General features: G+C 46.2%; 1 protein-coding gene across 14 annotated transcripts; it reads left to right on the top strand.

The window, feature by feature from the left end:
* Nucleotides 1-885: 885 nt before the first annotated feature.
* Nucleotides 886-25,550, top strand: LOC144587190 (uncharacterized). Of its 14 annotated transcripts, none has more exons than XM_078386902.1 (7): nt 1,122-1,383; nt 2,418-2,530; nt 7,666-7,756; nt 11,625-11,772; nt 14,218-14,295; nt 18,148-18,660; nt 18,913-25,550. In XM_078386902.1, exons 6-7 carry the CDS (start codon nt 18,422-18,424, stop codon nt 21,212-21,214), a joined length of 2,541 nt encoding a protein of 846 aa, XP_078243028.1. In that variant the 5' UTR covers nt 1,122-1,383; nt 2,418-2,530; nt 7,666-7,756; nt 11,625-11,772; nt 14,218-14,295; nt 18,148-18,421; the 3' UTR covers nt 21,215-25,550. The 14 variants fall into 14 exon arrangements, with proteins under 14 accessions (XP_078243019.1, XP_078243023.1, XP_078243028.1 ...); XM_078386901.1 differs by having other exon boundaries at nt 18,148-19,500; nt 19,753-25,550; XM_078386889.1 differs by having other exon boundaries at nt 18,148-25,550.
* Nucleotides 25,551-26,226: the final 676 nt, after the last annotated feature.

The raw sequence follows: 26,226 nt of genomic DNA, 5'->3' as shown, positions 1-26,226 counted from the left end.
GTCCAAGGGGAGACCCTTCCCTGGGCAGAAATCGACCCCCCTTTCAGCCCCCCCCCCCACCACCGCCATAGGAAAGATTCCCACGGAGGAAAGTCCACCCCTCTTCTCTCTCTCTCCCTCCTCCTCCTCCCCCAGGCCTGGCCCTGATCCTGGCCGCCTTCTTTGCCCTAGCGATTCGGGGGGGGGGGAACGTGGGGTCTTTCCCGGGGAGGATCTCAACCCCATCTGAATATTTCACACACACCCCAGTCAAGGAGGAGACCTCGCAAGGAAGGGGGTGGAAAGGGGAAGCCCTCCCCCCCCCTTGCAAGCCGGTGCCTGCCGTGCAAACCAAAAGGGAGAAACCGGTTTCCGATCCGGATTGCCCGGAGGAGACCCCGCCTCCCCTCCCCTCTCCTTGGGGAGTCCCTTATTCTCCTCCCCCCCCCCCCGCCTCCCCAAGGAATGGAAGCCAGCGGGGAAACCCACGAGAGGGAGTCCTCCTTCTTTGGGAAGAGCGTCCGCCCTGAGACCATAGAGGTGGCGGGGGAGGGAAAGAGGGGCCAGGAGGAGGGAGAGAAATTCCCCTCTTCCGGTTCCTGTCCAAGTTCGAGAACAAGAGGGGGCAAGAGGGGCTGTGCGGGCAGGAGGAGGGAATCACGTGACCTGCATAAAAAGCACGTGACTCTCCCTCGCTTCTACACCCAACTCTGAGGAGAAGAGGGGGGAACGTAGAGCTACGAAAGGGAAGAGAGATGCGCCACTGCTCGGAGCTCCTCCTAGAGAGTCAACCTCTTCCCCCTGACAAGAACATCGGGGGGGGAGAGAAGGGGGCTGTCCATTTCCTTATAACCCCCCCCACAGAGAGAGACCCCCCTTTCCTTTCTCGAGGTTCCTCCCCTCCGCCCCCCCTCCATTCATGAAACCCTTTGGGGGGGGTTGGAGGGGGGGAGGAACCGGAAGCGGTGGGAGGCCCCGTCTGTCTCCTCCCGTCTCTATGGTCTCCGTGGAGGGCGCGTGCGGAGGAGCCTCCTTGGGAGTTTCCCGCCTCGGGACCTGCAAGGAGGTGAGCCATGCGGGGGGGTGGGTGGGTTGTAAAATATTGCGGGGGGGGGAAGGGGGAGGGGGCCGCATATATATGTACACACACACACACACACACACACACACACACGCACGCACACACACACAAAAAGAGAGATAGAGTCCCTTGGAGGGGGGAGGAACCTAGAGCGACGAAAAAAGAGAAGAGAAGGAGCTCCTCCCCTTTATTTTTCCGCCTTTCTCCCAACCGGAAGCGGAAGCAGTGAGAGGCCCCGTCTGTCTCCTCCCGTCTCTATCGTCTCTTTCGGGGGGGGGGGCGCACGTACAGAGGATTTTCTCGGCCTCGGGACCAGCAAGGAGGTGAGCATAATATTGGGGGGGGGGGGTTTCCTTCAAAAAAAGGGAAGGCAAATTCCGAGGGGGGAGGGAGGGGGCGTCTTCTTCTCCTTTCCACCCCCCCCGGATGGCAAATACTCCAACCCCCCCCCCCCATTTTCCTGGACGGACCTGAATTGCAAACCTTTCCTTCAGACTCTCCTCGTTGGGGATCTTGGGGGGGGTGTCGAGCTATTCCCCCCCCATGTTTCCCTCCCAGGTTAGAATCTCATCCTTCCCCCCCCCACTTTCTCTGCCTCGGCCCCCCTTTTCTGCCCCCCCTTCCGTCTCCCCCCCTTCCTCTTCCCCCCCCCCCAAGGAATCGCAGCTTTTTTGGGGAACCAAGAGGGAGAATCTGGCAGAGTTTGGATTAATCCTTCTTTGACTCGGGGGTGTCTTCAAACATGGGGGGGGGACTGACAGGAGAAGGAAGGAAATCCTCAAAGCTAGAAAGATCTGAAGAAGGAAGGTGTGTGTGTGTGGGGGGGGGGTCAGCTGGGAGGGAGGGGGCCGGTCACAGATTCCCCCCCCCCGACACACACACACACACACACACGGAGAGTCCTTTTCGGATGGTTGAGGAGGTTTTCCTTCTGTGGCTCTTCTAGAGAGGATCCAGGAGGGAGGAGGGCAAAAAATAAATAAATAAAATCCATTTCCTTAGGGGGGCCCCTTTTATCGCTTCCTACCAAAGAGGAGCAGCCTCTGTGAAGCAACACCAGGAAACCCTGATAGAGCTTCTCCTCCCTAAAGTCTCCTCAAGAGTCAGAACAACAACACGTCCCAGATTCCTTCTCTGCAAAACCCTAGATTTCAACTGCAACGGGATGCCATGAATCGAACTGATTTCTTTCTTTTTTTTAATTCAAGGAATCGGTCTCTGGGTTTGCCAGTTCCCCTTTCTGAATTGGGGGTGTGGACCTTCTGCCTCTTCCGTCCAGGCCTGCAGGGGGGAGAATGTTTTCGACCCTTTTTTTCTCATGGTTTCCCCTTTCAGTTGCTGGTGTTCTTTCTTTCAGGAGCTGAATTCGTGCTTCCTCAGGAGAAAACGGGATCTTCTGCGTCCAGGCCAGAGAGCTCCACCCGCGCGTGTCCTCCTTGAGATTTCTGGAAAACAAAAAGGTCTCTCCAGGTGAGGGTTTTTGGCCTCCTGGGTATAAATGTGTGGGGGGGAAAACAAAAGGGTCCCTTACAGATAGTTGGGGGTCTTCCCACCTCCCCTTGATGACCTTCCTGTAGGATTCCCCCGCACTGTCTGAAAGAAAGTGTATTCCAACTTCCTTTTCTTACTGATATATTTAGGTTACCAAGCAGGGCCCAGATGTATAGACTTCAGCTTCCGTCTCCCTGCTGGGTTTTATGTTTCAAATATTTTGGGGTGCTCCAACCCTGGAGGCTTTCAAGAAAAACTTAGCTCCTCACCTCGCAGATCTGCTTGGACTATATTCCTGCCTTGAGCAGGGGGTTGGACTTGATGGCCTTGTAGGCCCCTTCCAACTTCACTTTTCCATTATTTTATGGTTCTATTTGTGTTTGGCCTGTGGGCAGCATTCCTAAATAGGCCACCTGCTAGTTGAAAGGCTGGAAGGTGTGAAATATAGGCCTCTGACTTAATACAAAGTCCAAGAGAGAATTAATACAGTGGGGCCTTGCATAGCAGTCGAGCAGTTTTACGACAAAATTGCTTTGCGATGGACTTTTTGCCATTGCAAGAGCGATCGCTTTGCGATGGCCCCTATGGGGAAAATTCGCTTTTCAATGATCGCGGGGAAGCGATCATCGCAAAGCTCCCTCCGATCAGCTGTGTGAAAATGGGGAAGCGATCATCGCAAAGCCCCCATTTTCACACTGCTGATTGGCGGTTCCAAAATGGCCGCTGGGTAAACAAAATAGCCGCCCGCTGTTTTGCCTCGCTTTAGAGGCAGCGAAAATGGCCAGCACAATGGAGGATTTTCACATAAGGTGAGTTTTTAAGCCCATAGGAATGCATTAAACGCGTTTTAATGCGTTTCTATGGGCTTTTTAAAATAGCTTAACGATGAAATCGCATAGCAGGCACCACTGTATAGGAAATAACATGTAGAATAAGATTTTGTACTTCAAGACCAGGAATGAAACTTCTTTCAGCCATATCCAGGTATCACTCCCCACTTTTTGAGTTCTGTCAATTGAAACAGCGCTGAATTGAAATCTGCTCCTCTTTGCAAAGCCATTCCTGGGCTTGGAGATGAACGAAAAGCAACACACAAAGACCAAAGTACAAAGTACAAAGTACAAGAACACGTACAAACAATCCCCAAATAATAGGAACCACAATTCCAATTACAACATATTGTCGGGTGGAGAACTCCAGCATCCATGAAGTTATCCAAGCCCAATCCTGGGAACCTGAATTCAACTCTTTTATCCCTATCCGCACAATTCCTGCCAATCAACACTGCTAACAGATCATGATCCCATGCTAGTCTGGGTTTTCCTCTGAGGAGACCCCCCCCCCGACTTTCTCCTGAATCCTGTAGGCCTCGGTGGCTGTGGGGAAAAGAAAGGAAGGAGAGAAGGGAAACTGGCTCTTCCCCCCTCCCTCTCCCCTCACACAAGGGGTTCCCCCAAAGTCCAGACTCCCCCTTCTGCAGAAGTGGGAAAAGGAGTTTTAAGGCTGCAACGCCCTGGGTGGGAAGCGGGGGCGGGGTGTCTCTGCAGGAGGAAGAGGAGGCAGAGGAAGGTTTGGGGGCAGAGAGAGATGGGTCGGAGCGGGGCCAGAAAGGGGGCTCGGCAGAGAAAGTGGGGGTGAAGGCGGAGACTCCAGCCTGGGAGGGAGGAGAGAGAGGAAACATCAGGGTGGGGGGAGGATATGGAAGGGCTTGGCTGGAAGGGAAGGTCTTACGTTGGCCACGTAGGCTGATCTCTCCAAGTGGATGATGATGATGATGATGAAGAAGACCAGGAGGGAGAATCTGGCAGGATTTGGTTATTTTTATTTTATATATATACTGCTGCCCCTCTGGCTAGAGGCCACTCTGGCAGTCTTACAGGATGTGGGGGGGGGGGGCAGGAGAAGGAAGGAAATCTTCAAAGCCAGAATGATCTGATGATGGAGACTCTCCCCCTGAATTTGACACTAAAACTTTACAATGCTCTAAGGTGTGGGTTGTGGTTTTTTTTGTTTTTGTTGTTGTTGTTAACCTGAATGAATCCAGAACGTTGTTAATGTTTGCCCAAGGGGAGCATATCTGACTTCCTAGCATACGAGCTTCTTCTGAAGTCTACAGTAAGTTGTGTGGTGCCCAAGCCTCCCTAAGGAGCTCCAGCACTCGGTCAGAGAGCTCCATGGAGCGCTTTGTTGTTGTTTAGTCGTGTCGGACTCTTCGTGACCCCCACGGACCAGAGCACGCCAGGCCCTCCTGTCTTCCACTGCCTCCCAGAGTTGGGTCTAATTCATGTTGGTCGCTTCGATGACACTGTCCAACCATCTCATCCTCTGACATCCCCTTCTCCTCCTGCTTTCACACTTTCCTAACATCAGTGTCTTTTCCAGGGAGTCTTCTCTTCTCATGAGATGGCCAAAGTATTGAAGCCTCAGCTTCAGGATCTGTCCTTCCAGTAAAAACTCAGGGTTGATTTCCTTCAGAATGGATCGGTTTGTTCTCCTTGCAGTCCAGGGGACTCTCAAGAGTCTCCTTCAGCACCACAATTCAAAACCATCTATTCTTTGGCGGTCAGCCTTCTTCATGATCCAGGTCTGACTTCCATACATCACTACAGGAAAACCCATAGCTTTGACTACTCAGACTTTTGTTGGCAAGGTGATGTCTCTGCTTTTTGAGATGCTGTCTAGGTTTGTCATTGCTTTCCTCCCAAGAAGCAGGCCTCTTTTAATCTCGTGGCTGCTGTCACCATCTGCAGTGATCATGGAGCCCAAGAAAGTGAAATCTGTCACTGCCTCAATATCTTCCCCTTCTATTTGCCAGGAGATGATGGGACCCCACCCCAAATTTTTTTTATTCCTTTGATCTTTGTGTGTTATGTAGTTATAATAAAAATAATAAAATAATAAAAAATCTAAAGAACTGAGAGCTGAGCTACAAGCTAACTGATTTCTGAAGAATCTGAGAGATGTTGATTCTTTAGTAAAGTATGTGATTGCCAGAAGAAGGTGGGGTTAACCCACCTTAGTAGTGTTTCTTATTTTAATAGGGATTAGTGTTCTTTTAAGGTCAGACTTCTTCAAGGGGCTTACGCTACACAGTGTTGATGTTGACAGCAGCCACAAAATTAAAAGACGCCTGCTTCTGGGGAGGAAAGCAATGAAAAACCTTGACAGTATCTTAAAAAGCAGAGATATCACCTTACCAACAAAAGTCCGAATAGTCAAAGCTATGGTTTTTTCCTGTAGTGATGTATGGAAGTGAGAGCTGGACCATAAAGAAGGCTGACCGCTGAAGAAATGATGCTTTTGAATTGTGGTGCTGGAGGAGGCTCTTGAGAGTCCCCTGGACTGCAAGGAGGACAAACCTATCCGTTCTGAAGGAAATCAACCCTGAGTGCTCACTGGAAGGACAGCTGAGGCTCCAATCCTTTGGCCATCTCATGAGAAGAGAAGACTCCCTGGAAAAGACCTTGATGTTGGGAAAGTGTGAAGGCAAGAGGAGAAGGGGACGACAGAGGACGAGATGGTTGGACAGGGTCATCGAAGCGACCAACATGAATTTGACCCAACTCCGGGAGGTAGTGGAGGACAGGAGGGCTTGGCGTGCTCTGGTCCGTGGGGGTCACAAAGAGTTGGACACGACTTAATGACTAAACCACAGCAACAAAATAGACTTAGCTGATGGGAACTCTACATGATCTGAGTCTTTCTTCCCCTAGAAGTGGAGACCTTGGGGAGCCTGAAGAAGAAGCTCCTCCCTCATCCCTTTTCCATGACAGAGAGACTCTTCGGAGCCTTCCTGCCCTTCACCCCCCCCCCGTTGTTTCTGGCCTTCCCCCCCCCACACACACACCATTCCTGCAGGAGGGGGGAAGGTGGAGGGAACCTAGAGCTACGAAGGCGGGGGGAAGGGCTCCTCCCCTGTACGCCGTTCGAATGGGAGCCGGAAGCGGGATCTACAGCACCTGCCTCCTCCTCTTCCCCTTTGGCCGAAGAAGGTGCCTGGAGAGAAGACGGGCTCTTTTGGGGGGTGGGCGCCTCCCGGATCGGGACCTGGATGGAGGTGGGCAATGGAGGGGCAGATCGTGGGCAGGGGTGCGTGAGATTTGCGGGGGGAGTTGAAAAGGCCAGTCTCTCTCTCTCTCTCTCTCTGTGTATACTCCCACCACCCCGCGCTTGGCGGCTTCCTTGTTGCGTTGCTTGTGTGAACACGACGGTCTTTTCCCCAGAAGGCGGGTGGAAGAGAAGCCGGAGAAACAGGGAGAGAGGGAAAGAGTTGGACTTTCCTCCTTGGGATCTTTCTCCCGGGGAGGCTGGAAGGGAGGTCGGTCTCCCCGGAATGGGAGTTCTTTTGTCGGACGTGCCGTTCTTCTTCCTGCAGGGCCAAAACGGTTCTGGGCTTTTGGGTCTGGAAAGGCGCCATTCAAGGCCATTGGCTGTGCAAAAGACCTGCCCCCTCGGTCCTTCTTCTCCCTAGGTTTCCACTCTCCTGCGGCCTGCCCTCTCTTGGGATCCCCGAAAGGACCGAAATAATGGAGGGTCCCATGAGAACAGGGGGGCCCCGTCCGACTCTCGATCCCCTCCATCCATCGCATGGGCTTCTGGCTGTTTTTTAGAGGTTGGTTGTGTTGACCCTGCTTAGTGGAGCAACGGTTTGATGCTTTTTAAGGTTTCTAGACTTCCTGTTTTTCACTTTTAAATGTTGCCCTTTTAATGTTGTACATTAAACTGCCTTGAGGCCTTTTTAAAGAGAAAGGGAGGGGGTAAAAATATTTTAAATAAATAGTGGGAGAAACGCTCTCTTCTAGGCTGCTGCTATCATCACCGCTGCATGATGGTTCCTATTGCTCTCTGGTTCCCGGCTGTTGCCTCCACTCCCTGGGAACTGGTGTGTGTGTGTGTGTGTGTGGATTTGATCTCGGACCCTGGCCGGAGATGCGGCTGTCTGCCTGCTTTGGCATTTGTCTTGTTCTGCTGCCTGAAGACGGGACAGAGAGAGATTGGGAGGGAGTTGCATTCGATATAAGCATGAGGAAAACACCTCCCGCAAGGAAATGTTTTTGATTTGCTTCATCCACGAAGCCTCCAGGCTGATCTTTTCTCTTTTTCTTTTCTCGTAGGCAGAAGTGAGACGGAGGTGATTTCTCTGTGCTTTATTTTGGGACAAAAAAGGAAGAACCGAAATCCCACATCCCTCCCAACGTTTGCTAGGTCAGTGAGATTTCAAGAGGTGGCTGAAGTAGCCTTACCCCCCCACACACACACACGCTCTCTCTACTCTCAGTTTCCCTGGCCCGGCAGGGATTTGAATCCAGGCCTCCTGGTTTCCAGTCTGGTACTCCCTCCAGCAACACCACACTGCCTCTCGGAACATGTGCAAAGTGGTGGTGTTTTGGGGTATGGTTTTCGTTGCATTTTGTTTAGGGTGTTTTTTTTCAAAAACATCTCAATCCTGCTCACCAAAGGCAGGTCCTGTTGACAAGAGGCAAATCTTGGTTATCCTGATTTGGGGTGCGTGAGGGGTTCCCCTCCAAGCCTCCCTTCTTGTTTTCCCCAAGCCAGACTGGGGGGGTTTGCTTTGCAACCTCCACCTGTACTTCGGACTCTGATGATCATATTCTTTTTTTTCCCTTTTTTTTTTTACTTTTTTTATTATATAAATCCATCCATATTGGTTTAACATCGTGTCACCAGGGTACAGCTTATAATCATTTGTAAAACAACTACTACACACATTATACTCCTAATCTATACAACATCCTTCTAACCATTGATAGAATAAGTCCCATGTTTGGTAATATTTTGTATCTTCTTTTCCTTTGATTTTCAGTGTTAGTCTGTCCATTTCGGCGCAGTCCAATATCTTTTTAATTATTTCTTGATCTGTAGGTGTTCCTTCATTTTTCCAGTACTGTCCATAAATAATCCTCGCCAGTTAGAATATGCAGTATTAAATATACATTTTGTCTATCAACACTTTCTGGTATTATACCTAACAGAAAGAGCTCTGGCCTAAAATCTACATTTTTTATGCTTTATCACAAGTCCACCAGAGGTGATAATAGGTTCCAATTTTTTAATGACATTTCCAACATTTACTTGACCTGTTAGAGTACATCTTAGCTAATCTATCAGAAGGTAAATGCCATCTATAAAACATTGTATATAGATTCTCTTTATAAGATGTTGCCATTGTCATCTTATAGTTTCTAGACCACAGCCCTTGCCATTTTTCTAAGTCAATATTGTACCCAAAATTTTTTGCCCATTGAACCATTGTTTCTTTGACCTGTTCATCCTCCATTTTCCAATTTAGAAGGTATTTATATACTTTCCTAATTAATTTGTCATCTGATGTTAACATTATTTGGTCAAAAGTTGTCTGTTCTTTATAAAAATCGTACATTTTTAGGTCTCGTTCATATCTTGATTGTATTTGCATTATAGACCACCACGATGCATCTAACCCGTGGTCTATAAGGTCTTGTTTTGGCTTTAATTGCCTGTCTTTGTCTAAAATATCTGTATAAGTCAAAATTTTTCTGACATTCAAAAGGTTGGGATAAACAAATGCTTCTATGGGTGAGACCCATCCTGGTATTTTCGTGTACATTTTCATTTTTATTTTTTCTCATATTATATACAAGGAGTTTCTAATATAATGGTTTTGAAAATACCTATGAGATTTGGCTTTCTCATACCATAAAAAGGCATGCCAACCCAACTGTAGATAATGTCCTTCTAAATACAGAAGTCTCTTGTTTTTCAGGCTAATCCATTCTTTAAGCCAAGTTAGAGCAGATGATTGGTAATATAAGGTCCAGTCCGGTAGACCAAATCCTCCGTTTTCCTTGGATTCTTGGAGCATTTTTAGTTTGATTCTGGCTTTCTTCCCTTGCCAAATATATTGTAGTATCACTTTGTTTAGATCGTCAAAATATTTCTTCTCTATTTTCACTGGCACTGTTTGGAACAAGAAAAGTAGCTTTGACAAAATGTTCATTTTGATTGTTGCAATTCTTCCTAACAGTGATAGTTGTAAGTTTTTCTATTTTTCTAGATCTATTTTTATTTGGTTAAATAGTTTCATATAATTATCTTCTTTTATAGTTACACATCTAGCAGTTAAATATATTCCTAGGTACTTAACTTTTTTGAACTATTTGTAAATCTGACATCTTTGAGAGTTGATTTTTTTGCTTGGCTGTTAAGTTTTTCACTATAACTTTAGTTTTTTCTTTATTTATCTTCGATCCTGCTACTTTCCCAAATTCATCGATTTTGTCCAGTAGTCTCAATGTTGTTTCCAATGGGTCTTCCAATATAAACACCAAGTCGTCTGCAAATGCTTGTAGCTTGTAGTTCTCGTCCTTTATTTTGGTACCTTTAATCTCTGGGTCGTTCCTCACATTCTTATTTAATACCTCCAGAGTTAATATAAATAGCGATGGAGAGAGCGGACATCCTTGTCTTGTGCCTTTTTCATATTAATATTATCTGTCAGTTCACCATTTACCATAACTTTAGCTATTTGTTCATTGTAGATTGTCTCAATTACATTTGTAAAGTTTTTGCCAAAATCCATAGCTTTTATTTGCTGTATCATAAATTGCCAGTTCACATTGTCAAAGGCTTTTTGGGCATCCATCATATTCTTAACAGGGGGCGTCATTCCTGTCCCCACCGTCTCCTTCAATGGGAGGATAGACAAAGGCTGAATCCAAAGGAGACGGGGGGGGCCTTCCAACTGGGTTCCCCTGATGTCTGAGCCTTGGGTGGCTCAGACATCAGGGTAACCCAGTGTCCTTCTGGACCCAGCGCTGTCAATGGAGAACCAGGTGGCACCCGTGGTCTGATCCACCTACTTCCCTCTTAGACGGATGGTGCAGCTGGGCCCTTGCCTGGATGCAATTGTGACTCCCCGGATGGGTCCACACACAGGGAGTCTCAAGATTAGGCTACCGTAATCTTTCTGTGGGCCTTCCCTTGAGGCTAACACCGGCCGATGCAAGAGGGTCTCCTCTGTCCACCGCTCTCCCCCTCTGGTCGTCTCCTCTGAGAAGGCAATTCCACACCCCCGTGTGGGAGAAGGTTCTTCCGTTCTACATTCTTTCTTTCCCCCTCTGTTGTTTCCGTCCGCTCTTCCTTCTCTTTCGGCTCCATCCTCTACTGTCCCATTTGCTCCAGTGGAAAGGTTTCCTGGCAGAGCGAGGGTTCCTTCCGTTTCTGGCTCTTCTGTTGGTATCATCCTCCTCTCCCAGATACAAATCCACAGGTTGTCCATCCAGAAACCTTCCCACCCTTCTAGCAATAGCTTTCTCTCTTCACCTCTACCGTTCTGGCCTCCACTCCTCTCTCTTTCTCTCTCTCTCTGCTTCTGGTCCTTCAGACTCCTCGTCTCCTTCCTTTACTCTTCCCCTCATGTCCGATGGGGATCTCCCCTTTCCTCCTTTGTCCCCTTTCCCCTCTTCGCTGGCTTGGGCTCCCTCCACTTTCTTTAGGCGAAGTGTAATACCCTCTTGCCCCCTTTCACCCACAGGGCTCTTGTGAGTCTCTTCTTCCCCCTTTAGGTATCCTGAAGAAGGAACTGAAGAAGCCCCTTCTGCCTTGGGGAACTTTGGAAAGGGAAAATCAAATGAAAGAGCCAGTGATTAATCTCAAGGAGCGCAGGGCTTTTTAATCCGTGGATTGACCTCAAGGTTGCCTTGACAGACTCCCACAGACTGGCTGGTAGGTCTCCTCCATGTGGGATGAGCAAGGGATTGATTCCAAATTAAGGAATTAAAAAGGATGTAAGAAAGGGAGTGGAACATTTCAGCCTGGATTCCCAAGTCTCCCAGTTTGGAGAGATCCTTTTGGAGCTCTTCACAATCCCTTCTCGTCTTCACCACCCGGAAAAAGTTGCCTGTCATCTGCAAACTTGGCCACTTCATTGCTTATCCTTGTCTCCAGGACTTTGATGAACAGCTTGAAAAGCACCGGTCCCAGGACAGATCTCTGAAGGCACACTGCTCTTCACCTCCCTCCATGGTGGAAATTTGCCCACTGACACTCCTCTGTATTCCCTGGTTCTCCACAGATTCTCAATCTATCAGAGGACCTGCCCTCTTATCCCCTGACACTGGAGTTTTCTCAGCAGGCTTTGGTGAGGGACCACATCAAACGCCTTCTCAAAATCAAGATACACAATATCCACTGATTTGCCCGCATCCACATGCTTCTAAAAGGTTTGTGACGCAAGACTTGACAAGTCATGTTGATTCTCCTTCACCAAGGCTTGTTCTTCTGTGTATTTTAAGATTTTATCTTGGATGAGGCTGTCTGCTGTCTTCCCTGGAACAGATGTTAGGCTAACCGGTCTGTGGTTTCCCGTGATCCTTCCCTCCTTCCCTTTTTAAAGATCACCGTGACATGTGCTGTCCTCCAATCCTCTGGCACTGTGGCTGTTTGGTTACGGACCAAGCCCGCTTCCCAATATTTTAGCTCCAGCAAGAGGTCAGACAAGACGCAACTAGAGACTTCTCTTAAAGGCAGAGAAGAACCCGAAAATACAGTGTACAGGAAGTTTATACCATAAAAAAAGAGTCATAAAGTTCTGCAAACTCACTAGCTAAAATCTACTTAATATTTGGATCCTACACCTAACACGGTATAAATGTGCGGAAAACAAACAAGTGAGTCCCTTGTAGATATTTGGGGTGTGCACACCTCCCCTTGATGACCTTCCTGTAGGATTCCCCTGCACTGTCTGGAAGAAAGGGTATTCCAACTTCCTTTTCTTATTGATATATTTAGGTTACCAAGCAGGGCCCAGATGTATGGACTTCAGCTTCTGTCTCCCTGCTGAGTTTTATGTTTCAAATATTTTGGGGTGCTCCAACCCTGGAGGCTTTCAAGAAAAACTTAGCTCCTCACCTGGCAGATCTGCTTGGACTATATTCCTGCCTTGAGCAGGAGGCACTGGAAATAGCTGGTTGTAAGGCAGTGCTGGAAGAGGGCCTTGATGTCTTCTGGGAATATCTGCTGGATGAGTATCAGGGTGTCCTTTACCGGTACCTTAGTGAACAGGGATACTACATCAAAACTGACCAGTCTATCCCCAGGGTTGAGTTTTAGGGTGCTGATCTTGCTTATGAAATGCCCTGAGTCCTCTATCATTTCTTCCTCTTTTATCTCTTTATCTAAATCTTTTTATCATTCTCCGATAATTTACTCTTAACATTTTCTTTAATATAAGCTTCTATGTCTTCTTTCGCTACACTATTAACTTTGTATAAACTTTGATAGAATTTCTGTATAATCTTTAGTTTTTCTTTCATTAAAGTACAGTTTTTTCCTGTTTTATCTTTAATCACTCTAATTATATTTTTTGCTTTTTTAGTTTGAACTCTTCTAGCTAAAAGTTTTGAAATTTTATTACTATATTCAGAGACTGGAGGGAGGGATGTGGATGATGAGGATGATATTTTCTTTCTATGCGGCCCATCTGGCAGCCAAGGGGGTTGATGCCCCTGCAAAGGAGGGAAGTTCCTGGTCCACGAACCAGGCCCTGACCTGAATCCTCTTCCCACCCAGAGCAATGGGGGCAGGAGAGCCCCTGGGGGGGTAGGGAGGGGCTGGGACCCCTCTGTGTGTGGGTGTGGGTGTGGGTGTGGGGATTCTTCTGTGAGGTTTGCTGCTGCTGATCTCAGGAAATTGTCTGAATCTCCTCTTGGCTTCCATGAAGAGAATTTCTTAGAGGCAGGAAATTCAGTCATTCTTAATTCGCTTAGAATTCATGCATGCATTCATTCATTCAAAATTACTTTCCTCCTCTTTGCTTGTTTATGTCTTAACTGTTTTCGTTGGCGCCAGGGGACGGTGGTCGGCTGGACGGCCGGACCTTGGGGCTGAACAGGCTGAGTGAAGGGCCTCCTGGAAGGTCTTAAAAAACAGACAGAAGTTGTGTGTCATCATCACACAGGTGGTGCCGGACCACCACGTTCTTCTGGATAGCCTCTTTCCGGTTTTTCATGGCTCTGTGAAATAGTACAGGGAATTAATGGAAACCTGAAACATTCCACAGGGTGAAGGTTGGTGGGGGTTGAACAGGGTGACAAAACGCAACGTTACATCCCAGAAGCTAACTCCCTTTTTCATCAAGGGACCACTCCTCCCCCAGAAACAAAGCCATGGTCAGGGCTGTAAAGGGTAATGAGCAGAAGAGGGTCTCCCGCAGAGTCCAGGCGTCCCCAACCTTGGGCCTCCAGATGTTCTTGGACTGCAGTTCCCAGAAGCCTTCACTACCCGCTCTGCTAGCCAGGATTTCTGGGAGTGGAAGTCCAAGAACATCTGGAAGCCCAAGGTTGGGGGAGACCCCTTGCTGTAGGCCCTCTGGACGCCTCCCTTTGTTGGTGGTCAACCTTCGGCGTCCCTTTGCTCTCTCAGGCTTGGTCTCCTTTTTCCTGCTGGCAAGGCCGACACGAGATTGTGCAGCAGTTTTGGGCTATTTCCTGGCTTTTGGGATAGTGGGTATAGAAACACACAACCGTGCCCCCCCCCTGCATTCATAAACAGGAGGGTATTTTTTAAAGAATTGAATTCTCCAGATTGTCAAAAACACAAGGGGAAGTTTTTGGTTTTGTCCAATCAAGAAGCCTTCAGAATGATTCGTTTTTTTCTTCTCTCCCAAGGACGGGGTGAGACTCAGCTGATGCTCTCCTGACTTTTCTCTGGATGAAAAGAGAAATCCAAAGCCCCCCTTAAAGCAGGTAAGGTCTCTCATTCTTTGAGATCAGGTGCGACACTGTGTTTATTTATTAAACAATAACCCTATGATTAGCAGGATGCGAGATGTTGTAAAGCTGACATCAGTATGTCAGAGAATTTTAGCCCAATCGCAGGAAGCATCAGGAGCGTTTGGAGGGCGCCTTCCACCAGATCTACTCGTTTATATCCACATCAGCCGATGACAAATTGCATTGTTCTCTTACACCTTCCATTGTCTGCTGATACAGGATGACTTCCCAGTTTTCTTGATTAGTTGCATGCTAACTCTACTTGAGTTAACAAATTTTGACCCCATGACAGTATCAAAACGGTGACATGAAATCCCCATATGCTGTGAGACTGTTCTGTCAACTTCATTCTGTCGTCTATTAAGTAACTTCCGACCAGCCCAGTTTTGGAGGCCTCTGGTTTGTGAAAGCAAGCACCCACTGTGAGTTTCGTGGCTAAGTGGGGGTTTGAACCCGGGTTGTGTGAGTCCCAATTTTACTGCCTACAGCAGTGCTTCTCTGAACATGTGCAGAGTGTTTTTCTTTTGGTTCCCAATCCTGCTTGGCTCAACCCTGTCGACACCAAGAGCAGGTGCTGTCGGTGAGATTCCAACCCTGGACAGCCTGACATGCCCCCCCCCCCCGAATTTCTCCTTTCCTCTTTTGTGATTGAAGAGGGTGAAGTGACTCCTGCATGTTGGGATTGTTGGAGAGGGAATGATGGAAGACAGCCTTCTTCTTCTTCTGGCTTCTCTGCAAGAGTAGATCTTTTTCCAATCCATGGAGTCTTTTTGGTCAGTTCCAGTTGACTCATTGATTGATTTCGGGAGCATCCGTTACAGTTTTTGCAGGATTGATGTTGTCCTAAGGGAACACCTGCTAGCTTTCTTCCTGTATCTCTTTGGTTTCTTCCTGCGGCGACCAAGGCAGGGTTTCCCTGGCCAAACTGCCCTTGAAAAGAAGGGAAAGCTGGAGACCCAAGGAGGTGGGAGGCATGCCGTCTCTTCCTCAAGAAGGAAGTAGACTGATCTTTTCCAATCCTCTGGCCACTGTTGAGTGGCATATTGAATGTAGCACCTTAACAGCGTCATCTTTTAAGATTTTAAATAGTTCCACTGGAATGCCATCACCTCCACTGGCCTTGTTGTTAGACAAGCTTTCTAAGGCCCATTTGACTTCACTCTCCAGGATGTCTGGCTCAAGGTCAGCAGCCACACTATCTGGGTTGTCCGAGATATCCAAATCTTTCTGGGATAGTTCCTCTGTGTGTTCTTGCCACCTCTTCTTGATGTCTTCTGCTTCTGTGAGGTCTCTCCCATTTTTGTCCTTTATCGTGTTCATCTTTGCACAAAATGTTCCTTTAAAATCTCCAATTTTCTTGAACAAATCTCTGGTTTTTCCTTTTCTATTCTTTTCCTCTATTTCTTTGCATTTGTTCATTTAAGAAGGTCCTCTTTTCTTGCTATTCTTTAGAAGTCTGCATTCAATTTTCTGTAACTTTCCCTGTCTCCCTTGCATTTGTTTCCCTTCTCTTCTCTGCTATTTCTAAGGCCTCGTTGGACAGACACTTTGCTTTCTTGCATTTCATTTTCTTTGGGATGGTTTTTGTTGCTGCCTCCTGTACAATGTTACGAGCCTCTATCCAAAGTTCTTCAGGCACTCTGTCCACCAAATCTAGTTCCTTAAATCTGTTCTTTACTTCCACTGTGTATTCATAAGGGATTTGGTTTAGATTATACCTGAGTGGCCCAGTGGTTTTTCCTACTCTCTTCAGTCTAAGCTTGAATTTTGCTATGAGAAGCTGATGATCAGAGCCGCAGTCAGCTCCAGGTCTTGTTTTTGCTGACTGTACAGAGCTTCTCCATCTTTGGCTGCAGAGAATATAGTCAATCTGATTTCGATATTGCCCATCTGGTGATTTCCATGTATAGAGTCGCCTCTTGTGTTGTTGGAAAAGAGTGTTTGTGATGACCAGCTTATTTTCTTGACAAAACTCTATTAGCCTTTGTCCTGCTTCGTTCTGAACTCCAAGGCCAAACTTTTAAACAACAAAAGAATAAGGTTTATTTTAAATACAAACAGGGTAAATAAAACAATCAGGTGAATAAAATAAAGTAACGTGGCTTATTCTCACACACACAAGCATACAGTTTGGTTCACCTAGAACCTTTAACTTAAAGCACAGACCCTGAACCCATCAGTTCTGGCTAACCCACAGACACCTGAACTTATCAGGTTGGTACTCTGACACACAGTAGTACCCTGTCAGACACCCAGACTCCCACAACAGCTTCTTCTTCCCCAGCTGCTGCTTCGTCCCAACCCAGTGTCTCACTGTAATATTATACTTTCATATATATCATATATCATATTACAATATATATTATATATTGTAATATTATATCTTCTTTCATCCTTTGTAGGGTTTACACTGGGACCGCACCAGACCATCGTGCCTACACCCAGAAGGAGCCAAAGATCATCTGCCGGCCATAGCTCACTGTGTGAGAGGCAGTGAGTCTGTGGTTGGGCCCCTACTGGATCTCCCTCTGTGGTTACAGGCCTTGCGGCCTGCTGCTCCTGGCTGCCTCACCCCCTCTCAACATCAACCACCTGGCCTAGGGGGAGAGAGAGCTTACAGGCCGGAGCTGCCCCTGGGACCGCACCAGACCATCGTGCCTACACCCAGAAGGAGCCAAAGACCATCTGCCGGCCATTAAGAGCCTCGTGGCGCAGTGGTTAAAACGCTGTACTGCAGCTAAAACTGTGCTCACGACCTGGGGTTCAAATCCCAGGTAGCCGGCTCAAGGTTGACTCAGCCTTCCATCCTTCCGAGGTCGGTAAAATGAGTACCCAGCTTGCTGGGGGGGCAATGTGTAGCCTTTATAATTAAAATTGTAAACCGCCCGGAGAGTGCTTGTAGCGCTATGGGGCGGTATATAAATCCAATAAATAAATAAATAAATAAATTTAAATTATCTTCCTTTTCAGCCATTAGCATTTATCTTTATTTATCAAGATTTAAACCATTTCCCCCCTCTTTTTCGCAAGATCCTACCTGGTCACGGTCAAGTGCAAAGTCCTGCACCTTGGAAAAAGAAACCAATTGCACAGTTAAAAGATGGGGGATACATCGCTCAGCAAAAGTACGAGTGAGAGGAATGTTAGAATTGATGTAGATCGCAAGCTAAATGTGAGCCAACAGTGGCTTTTTATTAATCCAGGTTCTTGAAGTCTTCCTTCCCTTTCTCGTTTCAAGGGATCACCATTTTCAATACATTTGTGGACTTGCAATGCCTTTACATTAAGTACTGTACAGTGGAGGAAATAGTCTAATCAAACCCTCAATTCTAATCAAAGTCTCTCCTTGTATTTTTAAGCTGGCTGGATAGCTCTGTGGCTTAAATATCCAGTTGCAGAACCAGAGATTCCCCACTGCGTCTCCGACGAGTAAAGTCAGCCTGTGTGGCCTTTGGGAAACTGCACGGTCCCAGAAGCAAGGAATGGGGAATGACTTTTGAGTATTCTCTACCCAGAAACCCCTGAAAAAAGGGTTGCCATCAGTCAGAATAGACTTGATGGCCGATGACTAATATTATTTCAGATAGTGGTTAATATTAATCAACTATATTTTCCCATCCCTGTCCCTTTGGAAGTATCAGTTCAGGCAAGGGGAGTCCATGCTATTTGCACAATACGGCTAATTTTTCATATGTTGCCTGTAAAGCCTTCAAGAGACATATGCCTTTCAAAGGGGTCAAAGAGAGAGCAAACTCTTTGGTTTGACCTCCAGTTACATTCTGCTCTGTGTGACATTGTCAAGACATCTTCTTTTTTCTCTATCAGGTAACAAATACGATGGCCAGAATTATACAGAGCCGCTTCTTCTGGCCCTGAAAAGAGTCAAGTGTGAAGCCGGGAAGAAAAGCTTGGAAAAACCCATGAACTAGAGGAGAAAGGGCTGTGGAAATAGCTTCAGACCAGTGCCGCTAGTTCAGTTTAAAGAACTCACCCTGGGGAGAAATCATACAAAAACACTGAATGTGAAAAGAGTTTCAGCAGAAGAAGAAATCTGCGTTCACATCGAAGAACTCACACAGGGAAGAAACCATATAAATGCATGGCGTGTCAAAAAAGCTTCAGTGAAAATGGTCAACTTAGGTCACATCAACGTCACACTGGTGATCTTAGGACACATCAAAGGACCCACACTGGGGAGAAACCACATAAATGCATGGAATGTGGAACGAGCTTTAGTCACAGTGGTAACCTTAGGTCACATCAAAGGACCCACACTGGGGAGAAACCACATAAATGCATGGAATGTGGAAAGAGCTTTAGTCACAGTGGTAACCTTAGGTTACATCAAAGGACCCACACTGGGGAGAAGCCACATAAATGCATGGAATGTGAAAAAAGCTTTAGTCAGAGTGGTCAGCTTAGGGCACATCAAAGGACCCACACTGGGGAGAAACCACATAAATGCATGGAATGTGGAAAGAGCTTTAGTCGCAGTGGTAACCTTAGGTTACATCAAAGGACCCACACTGGGGAGAAGCCACATAAATGCATGGAATGTGGAAAGAGCTTTAGTCATAGTGGTGCCCTTAGGGTACATCAAAGGACCCACACTGGGGAGAAGCCACATAAATGCATGGAATGTGGAACGAGCTTTAGTCGGAGTGATGCACTTAGATTACATCAAAGGACCCACACTGGGGAGAAACCACATAAATGCATGGAATGTGGAAAGAGCTTTAGTCACAGTAGTAAACTTAGGATCCATCAAAGGATCCACACTGGGGAGAAACCACATCATTGCATGGAATGTGGAAAGAGCTTTAGACACAGTGATGCCATTAGATTACATCAAAGGACCCACACTGGGGAGAAACCACATAAATGCATAGAATGTGGAAAGAGCTTTACTCAGAGTGGTGAACTTAGGTTACATAAAAGGATCCACACTGGAGAGAAACCACATAAATGCATGGAATGTGGAAAGAGCTTTAGTCGCAGTGGTCATCTTAGGTCACATCAAAGGACCCACACTGGGGAGAAACCACATAAATGCATAGAATGTGGTAAGAGTTTTAGTCACAGTGGTAACCTTAGGTCACATCAAAGGACCCACACTGGGGAGAAACCACATAAATGCATGGAATGTGGAAAGAGCTTTAGTCACAGTGGTAACCTTAGGTTACATCAAAGGACCCACACTGGGGAGAAGCCACATAAATGCATGGAATGTGAAAAAAGCTTTAGTCAGAGTGGTCAGCTTAGGGCACATCAAAGGACCCACACTGGGGAGAAACCACATAAATGCATGGAATGTGGAAAGAGCTTTAGTCGCAGTGGTAACCTTAGGTTACATCAAAGGACCCACACTGGGGAGAAGCCACATAAATGCATGGAATGTGGAAAGAGCTTTAGTCATAGTGGTGCCCTTAGGGTACATCAAAGGACCCACACTGGGGAGAAGCCACATAAATGCATGGAATGTGGAACGAGCTTTAGTCGGAGTGATGCACTTAGATTACATCAAAGGACCCACACTGGGGAGAAACCACATAAATGCATGGAATGTGGAAAGAGCTTTAGTCACAGTAGTAAACTTAGGATCCATCAAAGGATCCACACTGGGGAGAAACCACATCATTGCATGGAATGTGGAAAGAGCTTTAGACACAGTGATGCCATTAGATTACATCAAAGGACCCACACTGGGGAGAAACCACATAAATGCATAGAATGTGGAAAGAGCTTTACTCAGAGTGGTGAACTTAGGTTACATAAAAGGATCCACACTGGAGAGAAACCACATAAATGCATGGAATGTGGAAAGAGCTTTAGTCGCAGTGGTCATCTTAGGTCACATCAAAGGACCCACACTGGGGAGAAACCACATAAATGCATAGAATGTGGTAAGAGTTTTAGTTGCAATGGTTCCCTTATATTACATCAAAGGACCCACACTGGGGAGAAACCACATAAATGCATGGAATGTGGAAAGAGCTTTAGTCGCAGTGGTCATCTTAGGTCACATCAAAGGACCTACACTGGGGAGAAACAACATAAATGCATAGAATGTGGAAAGAGTTTTAGTCGGAGTGATGCACTTAGATTACATCAAAGGACCCACACTGGGGAGAAACCACATAAATGCATGGAATGTGGAAAGAGCTTTCGTGAGAGTGGTCAGCTTAGGATACATCAAAGGACCCACACTGGGGAGAAACCACATAAATGCATGGAATGTGGAAAGAGCTTTAGTCGCAGTGGTCATCTTAGGTCACATCAAAGGATCCACACTGGGGAGAAACCACATCATTGCATGGAATGTGGAAAGAGCTTTAGACACAGTGATGCCATTAGATTACATCAAATAACCCACACTGGGGAGAAACCACATAAATGCATAGAATGTGGAAAGAGCTTTACTCACAGTGGTGAACTTAGGTTACATCAAAGGATCCACACTGGAGAGAAACCACATAAATGCATGGAATGTGGAAAGAGCTTTAGTCGCAGTGGTCATCTTAGGTCACATCAAAGGACCCACACTGGGGAGAAACCACATAAATGCATGGAATGTGGAAAGAGCTTTACTCACAGTGGTGATCTTAGGTTACATCAAAGGATCCACACTGGAGAGAAACCACATAAATGCATGGTATGTGGAAAGAGCTTTAGTCGCAGTGGTCATCTTAGGTCACATCAAAGGACCCACACTGGGGAGAAACCACATAAATGCATGGAATGTGGAAAGAGCTTTATTCAGAGTGGTCAGCTTAGGGTACATCAAAGGACCCACACTGGGGAGAAACCACATAAATGCATGGAATGCGGAAAGAGCTTTAGTCGCAGTGATGCCCTTAGGTTACATCAAAGGACCCACACTGGGGAGCTATAGGATCTGTCCTTCCAGTGAGCTCTCAGGGTTGATTTTCCTTTAGAATGGATAGGCATGTTCTCCTTGCAGTCCACGGGACTCTCAAGAGCCTCCTCCAGCACCACAATTCAAAAGCATTAATTCTTCAGCGGTCAGCATTCTTAATGGAGCAGCTCTCACTTCCATAAAACACTACTGAAAAAAAAATAGTTTGACTATGTGGATTTTTGCTGGCAAGGTGATGTCTCCTCTTTTTAAGATGATGTCTAGGTTTATCATCGCTTTCTTCCCAAGACGCAGGGGTCTTTTAATTTTGTGGCTGCTGTCACCATCTGCAGTGATCATGGGGCCCATGAAAGAACAATTTGTCACTGCCTCCATGTCATCCCCTTCTATTTGCCAGGAGGTCATGGGACCAGTGGCCATGATCCTAGTTTTTTTGATGTTGAGCTTCAGACTGTTTTTGGCGCTCTCTCGTTTCACCCTCATTAAGAGGTTCTTTTATTTCTCCTCACTTTCTGCCATGAGAGTGGTATCATCTGCATATATGAGGTTGTTGACATTTCTTCCGGCAATATTAATTCTGGATTTGGATTCCTCCAGTCCGGCCTTTCGCATGATGTATTCTGCATATAAGTTTAATAAGCAGGGAGACAATATACAGCCTTGTCGTACTCCTTTCCCAATTTTGAACCAATCAGTGTTTCAATATTCTGTTCTAACTGTTGCTTCCTTTCCCATGTATAGGTTTCTCCGGAGATAGAAAAGGTGGTCAGGTGCTCCCCTTTCTTTAAGGACTTGCCAAAGTTTGCTGTGGTCTACACAGTCAAAGGCTTTTGCGTATTCAATGAAGCAGAAGTAGATCCAGCGCAAGTTAGCAATTTGGTCTCTAATTCCTCTGCCACTTTGAAATCCAGCTTGTACTTCATGGTGCTGAAGCCTACCTTGGAGGATTTTGAGCATAATCTTGCAAGTGTGTGAAATGAATGCAATTGTAGGGTAGTTGGAGCATTCTTTGGCACTGCCCTTCTTTGGGATTGGGATGTAGACTGATCTTTTCCAATCATATCGCCACTGCTGAGTGTAGCAACTTAACAGCATCATCTTTTAAGATTGTAAATAACTTGACTGGAATGCCATCACCTCCACTGGCCTTGTTGTAACCCATGCTTTCTAATGCCCACTTCACTCTCCAGGATGTCTGGCTCAAGGTCAGGAACCACACTATCTGGGTTGCCCGGGACATGTTGATCTGTCCTTCCAGGGAGCACTCAGGGTTGATTTCCTTTAGAATTGATAGGTTTGTTCTCCTTGCAGTCCAGGGGACTCTCAAGAGCCTCCTCCAGCACCACAGTTGAAAAGCATCAATTCTTTGGCGGTCTGCTTTCTTTATGGTCCAGCTCTCATAGCTTTGACTATTCGGACTTTTGTTGGCAAGGTGATGTCTCTGCTTTTTAAGATGCTGTCATGGTTTGTCATCGCTTTCCTCCCCAGAAGCAGGCCTCTTTTAATTTCGTGGCTGCTGTCTCCATCTGCAGTGATCGTGGAGCCCAAGAAAGTAAAATCAGTCACTGCTTCCATATCTTCCCCTTCTATTTGCCAGGAGGTGATGGGACCAGTGGCCATTATCTTAGTTTTTTTGATGTTGAGTTTCAGGCCGTTTTTTGCACTCTCCTGTTTCACCCTCATTACAAGGTTCTTTAATTCCTCCTCACTTTCTGCCATCAGAGTGGTATCATCTGCATATCTGAGATGGTTGTTATTTCTTCCGGCAATCTTAATTCCGGCTTGGGATTCCTCCAGTCTAGCCTTCTGCATGATGTATTCTGCATATAAGTTAAATAAGCAGGGAAACAATATACAGCCTTGTCGTACTCCTTTCCCAGTTGTTCCGTATCCAGTTCTAACTGTTACTTCCTGTCCCACATATAGGTTTCTCAGGAGATAGACAAGGTGGTCAGGCACTCCCATTTCTTTAAGGACTTGCCATAGTTTGCTGTGGTCCACACAGTCAAAGGCTTTTGCATAGTCAATGAAGCAGAAGTACATCTTTTTCTGGAACTCTGGCTTTCTCCATAATCCAGCGCATGTTATCAATTTGGTCTTGAGTTCCTCTGCCCCTTCGAAATCCAGCTTGTACATCTGGGAGTTCTCGGTCCACATACTGCTGAAGCCTACCTTCTAGGATTTTGAGCATAACCTTGCTAGCGTGGGAAATGAGTGCAATTGTATGGTAGTTGGAGCATTCTTTGGCACTGCCTTTCTTTGGAATTGGGATGTAGACTGATCTTTTCCAATCCTCCTGCCACTGTTGAGTTTTCCAAACTTGCTGGCATATTGAATGTAGCACCTTAACAGCATCATCTTTTAAGATTTTAAATAGTTCAACTGGAATGTCATCACCTCCACTGGCCTTATTGTTAGCCAGGGTTTCTAAGGCCCACTTGACTTCACTCTCCAGGATGTCTGGCTCAAGGTCAGCAACCACATTGTCTGGGTTGTCCGGGATATCCAACTCTTTCTGATATAATTCCTCTGTGTATTCTTGCCACCTCTTCTTGATGTCTTCTGCTTCTGTTAGGTCCCTCCCATTTTTGTCCTTTATCATGTTCATCTTTGCACGAAATGTTCCTCTAATATCTCCAATTTTCCTGAACAGATCTCTGGTTTTTCCTTTTCTGTTAATTTCCTCTATTTCTTTGCATTGTTCATTTAAGCAGGCCCTCTTGTCTCTCCTTGCTTTTCTTTGGAAGTCTGCATTCAATTTTCTGTAACTTTCCCTATCTCCCTTGCATTTTGTTTCCCTTCTCTGCTATTTGTAAAGCCTCGTTGGACAGCCACTTTGCTTTCTTGCATTTCCTTTTCTTTGGGATGGTTTTTGTTGCTGCCTCCTGTACAATGTTACGAGCCTCTATCCATAGTTCTTCAGGCACTCTGTCCACCAAATCGAGTTCCTTCAATCTGTTCTTTACTTCCACTGTGTATTCATACGGGATTTGGTTTAGATTATACCTGAGGAGCCCAGTGGATTTTCCTACTCTCTTCAGTTTAAGCTTGAATTTTGCTATGAGAAGCTGATGATCAGAACCACAATCAGCTCCAGGTCTTGTTTTTGCTGACTGTATAGAGCTTCTCCATCTTTGGCTGCAGAGAATATAATCAATCTGATTTCAATATTGCCCATCTGGTGATTTCCATGTATAGAGTCGCCCCTTGTGTTGTTGGAAAAGAGTGTGATGACTAGCTTCTTCTCTTGACAAATCTCTATTAGCCTTTGCCCTGCTTTGTTTTGAACTCTTAAGGCCAAACTTACCTGTTGTTCCTTTTACCTGTTGACGCCCTACTTTAGCATTCCAGTCCCCTATAATGACAAGAACATCTTTCTTTGGTGGCAATTCTAGAAAGTGTTGTAAGTCTTCATAGAATTGGTCAATTTCAGCCTCTTCAGCATCGGTGGTTGGTGCATCAACCTGGATGACTGTGATGTTAAAAGGTCTGCCTTGGATTCGTATTGAAATCATTCTATCATTTTTGAGATTGTATCCCAGTAGAGCTTTCCCCACTATTTTGTTGACAATGAATCACGTTTAGTCAGAACTCTGCACTATGACCTGTCCATCTTGGGTGGCCCTGCATGGCATAGCCCATAGCTTCTCTGAATTACTCAGGCCCCTTCACCAGGACAAGGCAGAAACCCATGAAGGAGTTCTTAGACGAGAACTCCTAGAAATCCAGGTTAGCACACCTGTTACCACCCAATTTCGGTCCCGATTCTCCGGCAGGAATAACAGATAAGATGGTGCATTGGTCGGTCTATATGTAAGCCAATTTATTAAAAACATATAGCTGGACTCCGTTCCTCAAAAGCGGACCGGGAGCCCTCATCATACATTGGTAAAGCATTTTATAAGTTTCTTACAAAGGACAATAAAGCACAGCATCCCCCTGTCACATACAGCACTGATGGTACCTGTCTGTCATGGGGTTGGAGGGAAAGTTCCATCCTATGGGGAGTGGAAGGTGGGACATCAGGGGGGAGGAGCTGTACTGTATATATATTTGGGGGAAGTCCATCGTAGGAGAGCTGACGTGGAGAAGTGGAGTTGGAGTCTGTGGGTCAGACTGGGTACAACTGTTCGTCAGATAGTACATACCTGATAGGTTCAGGTTTCTATCTAGGTAGCCAGAACTGATAGGTTCAGGGTCTGTGCGTTACCTTAAAGTGTTCCGTGGGAGCCAATCTGTTGTATGTGTATGATCGGGACTATACCAAGTTCCAGTATCCTATTTACCTGATCCTTTTATTTACCCTGTTTGTTTTTTCAATAAACCTTGTTCTTTTGTTTATTAAAATCCATTCCTGGTCTGGGTGACTTGGTAGAGCGAATGGTTGGTGGCAGCCTAACTACAGGGTGGAGTACTCCAGTAGGTCTGGGGTTGCTACACCCCCTATTGGTCTCCTGAACCCCATGGTTGCCTGTTGGGTCATCCTATTGGATGTGATAGATGTAAGAAAATATCCAATTTGTCCCCCCCCTTTGGACCTGTGGGTTAGTGGCTGCCAAGTTTGTGAATTTGTGTGACCCATTGTGCAGCTTATCTTTAAACATTACAGTCTTTGCCTGAAGCCCTGTGAGTTGGCCTTGAATGGGGGGGGTGGTTCTCCCAAATCTGTGTCAGTTTAAAGCTGTATCAGTTTAACAGCAGTGTGATAATGTAGGAATGTTTCTGTGAGCACCAAGGGGGAGGGGTCAGGAATGAGGATACAAAATACATTGACTGTAGAACATGCATATAAAGTACAGATACAAAATGCATATAGAATATTATAGTAAAGAAATAGTAAGAACTCATATTTCAATTACAGGTACAAGGTATGATTACTTGTGTAAAATACTGATTATGAATGTTAAGTACATGTGAATCAAATAGCACGTGTTGTCTTAAACTGTAAAGCCGGTACTTCGTATATGTTATATCAGAACCTCATTCTTGCCCCCTATCACACCTAGCAGTGAAGGCTTATGGGAGTT

This window comes from Pogona vitticeps, chromosome 2 (genome assembly GCF_051106095.1).
Source record: "Pogona vitticeps strain Pit_001003342236 chromosome 2, PviZW2.1, whole genome shotgun sequence".
Taxonomy (NCBI): domain Eukaryota; kingdom Metazoa; phylum Chordata; class Lepidosauria; order Squamata; family Agamidae; genus Pogona; species Pogona vitticeps.
This window is presented reverse-complemented; position numbering and strand designations above follow the sequence as displayed.